The 6,869-nt window shown below is 40.0% G+C and overlaps 1 protein-coding gene across 1 annotated transcript in view; it reads left to right on the top strand.

The window, feature by feature from the left end:
* LOC103741314 (UDP-glucuronosyltransferase 3A2-like) overlaps window positions 1–6,821 on the top strand; it is a 27,751-nt gene extending 20,930 nt beyond the window's left edge. Inside the window, exon 7 of the mRNA XM_029567814.1 lies at window positions 5,828–6,821. Within this exon, the coding sequence (XP_029423674.1) occupies window positions 5,828–6,104 (277 nt within the window). The 3' untranslated portion in view covers window positions 6,105–6,821. The remainder of the gene's footprint in view (window positions 1–5,827) is intronic.
* The last annotated feature ends 48 nt before the right edge of the window (window positions 6,822–6,869 follow it).

Below are 6,869 nucleotides of genomic sequence, written 5' to 3'. Positions count from 1 at the left end.
TATATATATGTGTGTGTGTGTGTGTGTGTGTGTGTGTGTGTGTGTGTGTGTAAATCAAAAAGATCATTCACCACAATCAAGTGGGCTTTAATTCAGAGATGCAGTGATGGTTCAATATACAGAAGTCAATAAATGCCATCAATCACATAAATAGACTCAAGGTCAAAAAACACATCATTATCTCAATAGATGCAGAAAAGTCTTTTGACATAATTCAGCATGCATTCATGATAAAAGTTCTAAAGGGAATTGGATTGGTGGGAGCATACCTAAACATAATTAAAGTTGTATACAACAAACCCAGAGCCAACATCATTCTAAATGGAAAACACCTGGAAGCATTTCCATTAAAATCAGGAACCAGACAAGGATATCCACTATCTCCACTTCTTTTTAATATAGTGCTTGAAACACTTGCTAGAGCCATAAGACAAGAGAAGGAAATTATAGGAGTACTAATTGGAAAAGAAGAGGTCAAATTATCCCTTTTTGCAGATGATATGATACTATACCAAAGAGATCCCAAAAATTCCACCAGAAAAGTCCTAGAACTGATCAACACTTTCAGTAAAGTGGATGGTTATAAAATTAATCTACAAGTATCAGTAGCCTTTTTATATACCAATAACAAGCAATTGGACAAAGAGTATAGGGAAACCCTCCCATTCACAAAAGCTGCAAAAATTAAAATATCTCAGAATAAACTTTACCAAGACATCAAAGATCTCTACAATGAAAATTTTAAGTCTTTAAAGAAAGATATTGAGAAAGACACCAGAAGATGGAAGGACCTCCCATGTTCATGAATTGGAAATGTTAATATTGCAAAAATGAATATCCTACCAAAATCAATATGCAATCCCAATAAAAATCCCCATGACATACTTGACAGAATTAGAAAAAAACAATCCTTAATTTTGTATGGAAACACAAAAGACTCAGGGTAGCCAAAGCAACCCTGAGCATAGAGAGCAAGCCTGAGGGGATAACTATACCAGATTTCAAAGTATACTACAGAACTATAGTCATAAGAACAGCATGGTGCTAGCACAAAATAGACACATAGATCAATGTAACATCATTGAAGACCCAAATCTGAGTACACACAATTTCAGCCTCCTGATATTTGACAAAGGAGCCAAGAACACACAATGGAGGAAAGACAGCATCTTCAACAAATGTTGCTGGCAAAACTGGATCGCCACTTGCAGAAGAATGAAACTAGATCCTTATCTTTCACCTTGCACAAAAGTCAACTACAAATGGATCAAAGATCTCAATGGGAAATTGGAAAAACTGAAACTATTAGAATACATTGGTAGTAACCAACAAGATATAGGTGTAGGAAAGAACTTTCCAAATAGGACAACAATTACTCAGGAATTAAGGTCAATAATCTACAATGGGACCTCATTAAACTAAAAGGCTTCTTTTAGTTCTTTTGTACAGCAAAAGAAACAATCAAGAAAGTGAAGGGAAAACTTGAGAGTGGGAAAAATTCCTTACCAGTGACACATCTGACAGAGGTTTAACATCCAGAACATATAAAGAACTCAAAAAACAAAGAAACAAGAAAGGAAATGACCCAATAAAAAGATGGGCTAAAGATTTAGACAGAGTTTTCAAAAGAAGAAATAAAGATGGCTAAGAAACATCTTAAAAAGTGTTCAACATTGTTAGTAATTAGGAGAATGAAAATTCAAACCACCTTAATATTTTACCTTACCCCACTCAGACTGGCTAAGATCAAGAGAGCAAATGATACCAAATGTTAGTGAGAATGTGGAGAAAGGGCAATGTTCATCACTGCTGGTGGGATTGCAAACTTGTGCAACAGCTATGGAAAACAGTGTGGAGAACTCTTAAATACTAAAAAAGATGGTGCTGGCAAAACCTACAGTGTGATCCTGTTATACCACTCCTTGGCATACACCCAATGGACTCATCCTATTGCAGTCACTTGTACATCCATGTTTGTTGCTGCTCTTTTCACAATAGCCAAGAGATGGAAGCAACCTAAGTGCACCTCAGCTGATGAGTAGTTAAGGAAAATGTGGTACATTTATACAATGGAGTTCTACTCAGCAGTAAAGAAAGATGAAATAATGAAATTTGTTGGTAAATGGATGGATCTAGAAACTGTTAACCTAAGTGAAGTAACACAGACTCAGAAACACAAAAGATGTATGTTCTTCCCTCATTTGTGGATCCCAGAACCAAATCCTTATAAGTGAGTGCATATCCTGATGTAACTGCAGGGACCAGGAATATGGAAGGGAACCAGGGAGGCAAAGGGAAAGAAGGAACCCTAGAGAGATGAATAGTAGAAAAAAGGTGTTACTAAGGGAGAAATATGTGAAAAGGGGATAATTAAAGGGGAGGGCATAAGGAGGGCTATACAAACAACTGTGGGAATAAAGGAGAAAAACATTCTACAGATATACAATAAGCTAAAAAAAAAAAAAAAGCTTCAAGCACACTTAAGGACAAAAGGAACCCTATGGGATGGAAGAAAGCCCTTCCAGAAGCCATATAGTTGTTAAATGATAATCCAAGGACCAGAAGTGGGTTGCCCCTAATACGAACTATTGGCCAGTGGGTCCCCTAGAGGTCCCGAAAACAATAAAGGCCATTGCCATTAATGTTGGTGGTACACCGGAAGTGAACGGTAAAACCCTATTGCTGAAGACCCTTTATGTGAGTGTAGGAGAGGGAGAACTCAAGTTTGGTGTCAAGGCTCCACCCCTCTTCCTAGGGTGCCCTGTGTTCACCTGTAACTCTTCAGAGGAATAGGTTGGGAGGAATAAGTCATTTCCAGGCTACAGTGCAATAGTGGCAGGTCTAATCTATGTACAATCAGTAAATTTTGATTGGATATGATGCTTGCTCCTAGGGGTAGAACCCAAATCTGATACTGTAGACCAGGCCAACTCCCTGTGGCAGGGAAGGATATAGGCCCTAGTGGGGAAGCCACTGCAATTGTTTTGCTAGATGGATGTGATGCACCTGCTAAAGTACCATCCAAGCATTTGTGTTTACATCCATAGGTTAAGTTATTATAGCAGCCACTGTTTAGATGTTCTTGCTTTCTGCTGTTTGTGTTTTTATACTAGATGGAATCCCACTGAAATGGGCCAGCAGCCCATGAAAAACAGATGATGCAGAGATCCAAAAGTCCAGTGCCTTGTGACAATGGGAGGAAGATCTTCCCACACCTAACACCCCCTCCAATGCTCAGGGACTTTGGTGGAAGAGGGTGGCAGAAAGAATGAAAGAGCCAGAGGAAGGGGTGGAGTGTTACCTGGAAGTGTCCTCCAAACATTTTGCTGGCAAGCTATAGTCACATTTCCCTCCCACATTCGTCAAGGAGTGGCTGGTGGGGGCAACTGCCCCTCCCACCAAATCAGTTGACCTTAGCTGCATGTGGGGGCGGCACTAGGGTATATAAGCTGAGAATGCCACAAGGCACCTCTCTTACCATTTTGTGTGGCTGTTGGGATGTTGCAGGATCTATATTTGAATGTGGACTCTCTAGCACAGACATAACTTGGGGCGGGCACTCACTGTTCTGTAAATAAAACCCCACACTATGCTCTGTTAGCAAGCCCAATAAACTCATTAGTATTTTCCGAAAAAAAAAAAAAAGAACAGAGCTAATGGAAACCTTCATTATTCACCAAAGTTTACCCCATGCTGGCAAATCCTTTTGTCTTTGATTTCTTATTCCTACTCCCCGCCCCCCTTAAACTTCATTGTAGATAATAATTTTATGTAAACTGCTTCAAGTTATTTCTGGAAAAAATGTATTAAAATGGCTTCTCTTTTCCACCAAAGAAAAGAAATATTTTCCACCAAAGAAATTAGTCCATTGCTTTTCAACTTAGCCTCAGCTGAGCTTTGTGGCTGCCAGCAGACTCCAGCCAGACTCTTTGCCAAAATATCCAGATTCATGCTTAAGTCCTTATTTCCCTCTGATCTACATTGTTCTCAGCACTACTTTTATCCAGGCACCTACTAGAATGGCACATTAAGCTCTGCTTAGAGCATTCAACCCCTTTTCTGGTCCAAACTTCCAAAGTCTTTCACATTCCTCCAAAACCCCAGAAGGTCAGGTTCTTCACAGCCAACAACCTACTCACTCTCTGGAACCAATTACTGTATTATTTACTTTTCCGTTACTAGAAACACTGAGCAAAGAAACTTAGAGAAGGAAGAGTTTATTTGAGTTTACTGTGCCAGGGAATTAGAGCCCATCATGGTGGGGAGTCATGGTGCCAGAGGTGGCTGGAGTAGAAGCAGAAGCTGAGCTCTCACATCTTCAAACAGGCACAGGAAGCCAAGCAGGACTGGAAATCTGGCAAACCTTAAGAACTCTCTAAGTCTTCACCCTAGACATTCTTCCCGCAGCATGGCCACACTTTAAGAACCCTCTGAGACCTCTCAGAACAGCACCACCAACTGGGGACAAAATATACTTAGAGCCTATAGGGGACATTCTCATTCAAACCACCACAGAAATGGACATCCAAGGCTTATTAGAGGAATGAAAAAGAATCAAGCAACAGAATGTTCTTAGACCTACATGAGTTGTTAAGCTGAAGAGAAGTTGTGAATACTTTCAGTTTTATGTGTTGTGGATGCTCATTTTTCTCAACAATGAGTTTGATTTTTTTTTTTTAGATTTTCAGAGAATTAAATGAGAAGTGGCCATTATCCATTTTGCCCTGTGATGGAGGCATTTTGAGTGGAGTAGAATCAATGTTTTGCTCCCCCAATGCCAGCTATGTAGTTTGTGTGAAGAGGAATATGTGAGAATTTTCCTTTATCCTGATGAATTTGAGATAGTGACATCATAGACTTAAATCACGCATTGCGGGCCGAAGAGATGGCTCAGCGTATAAGAGCACTTGCTGTTCTTCTGGAGGACTGAAGCTCAGTTCCCAGCACTTATTTGGGATGCTCACAATCACCTGTAACTCCAGTTCCAGCAGATTCAATGTTGTCTTAGGGCCTGTTTGGACACCTACACACACATGTCCATATGGACACACACATATACACATGAACAAAAATTAAAAAAAGTTTAAATCAAGAAAAATATTCTACTATGCATGTTATGCAAATATATAGTTTGCAACTTAGGAAACCAGTCCTGGCCAAGAGGTTCTCTGTTGGTGCAATAGGAAATGAGGCATAGTTCTCAGGTCCATTTCCCAAGAGCATTGTCACCTAATCCTGACGTTGACACAGAGTAAGTGGACCGTATATATGATAACACTAGATCAAGTATATTTTCCTATCATTTCATAAGCCTCTTGAGGCAGGGTCTAATCCTTAGAGACAATTTTCTTAACATTCAGTATTTTTAGAGTTAATTACTGATCTTATTGGGTAGGGTTATATTAAACTTTTCTTCTTTATTTTTTAAAAATATTTTATTATTTTTACTTTATGTGTATGCATGTAGGTAAGTACACCCGTGTCGTGCAATGCCCCATGGAGGACAGGAGAGGCCGTCGGATCCCCTGGAACTGGAGTTACAGACAGTTGTTAGCTGCCACGTGGGTGCTGGGATTCGAACCTGGGTTTTCTGCAGGAACAACCAGTGTTCTTAACCGCTGAGCCATCTCTCTAGCCTGTGGGTTATATTGTACTTTTTGAGTAGACTCAACTAGTCAGTGTCATCTTAATAAATTTTCTGTGTAACCCACATACCAGTACATAATAGAAACATTTGAGTGTGTGTATGTGTGTAGGTTCTGGGAGGTGTGAAGTTTCAATATTGGTATAGCATATTGTAACATGCTCTCTCTGTTTTGACCCACAGGTACAAGGCTGCAGCAATGGCTGCCAGAGTCATCAGACTCTCCCACCCCCTGACCCCTGCCCAGAGGTTGGTGGGCTGGATCGACCACATCCTACAGACAGGTGGTGCAGCACACCTCAAACCTTACGCTTTTCAGCAGCCATGGCATGAACAGTATCTACTTGATGTCATTCTGTTCCTGCTAGGGCTCACTCTGGGCACCTTGTGGCTTTGTGGGAAAGTTCTTGGCACTGTGACTAGGTGGCTGAGAGGGGCCAAGAAGGTGAAAAAGTCCTGACACCAAATGTTGCCTGGGGTAGTGCCGCTCGAGGCAAGGTTTCTCTGAATTTTCAAAGGTTTTCCTACTCTAGCACAGACCTCCTCGTCTGACAGCCCTGCACTTTACTCCCAAGTTTTTCTGCCCATTTATAGAAATCCCACTGTCACACTTGCACTTCTTGGTTTGTCCCTTGTGACTCAGACCTCCCTACTCAGAAATGATTCTGCCTGGCAACCCCTGAGTTATAGATCCTCACCCTAGATACAGTCCCTACACTGTCACCCTCTCTGCAGAGGACTTTCCTCTCTTAATTATCCTATCGATTTGTGAAAACTGCACATTTTTGGAAGATTTCACTGAACTCTGCTACATCTTTCTCTCTTATGAATTCTTTTCATAGCTTAGAAAGCTTTTGTTCCTACTCCTTTCCCCTTAAGGATGGACTACATTCTCTCTTGAAAAAAGAAGGGACAATTACCTTGGCAACTATAAAAGAAGAAATAGGGGGGAAATTCTTTGTGTACAACAATCAGAAGAAATTTAAAAAATTATTTCCAATTATGGGAGAAAAGTTTTTCTATATGTATCTGACTTGAAAGATTAATTTCTCTTTTATTTAAAGGAAATCAAATAAGGAAAGTAACCACACAACATCTACATACTGGAGCAGCATATAGCTGAAATGGAAGTTCAAAAATATTAAATAAAATTTCAAACTTAAAGAATAAGTATGGCATGTTCAATTTTTTGGAAGGGTACAGAAAGTACATGGGGAATAAAATT

The sequence above is a fragment of the Nannospalax galili genome, unplaced genomic scaffold (genome assembly GCF_000622305.1).
Source record: "Nannospalax galili isolate Female #2095 unplaced genomic scaffold, S.galili_v1.0 scaffold139, whole genome shotgun sequence".
In the NCBI taxonomy this organism is placed as follows: Eukaryota; Metazoa; Chordata; class Mammalia; order Rodentia; family Spalacidae; genus Nannospalax; species Nannospalax galili.
The sequence above is the reverse complement of the archived record's forward strand: the minus strand, read 5'-3'. Positions and strand labels throughout refer to the sequence as shown.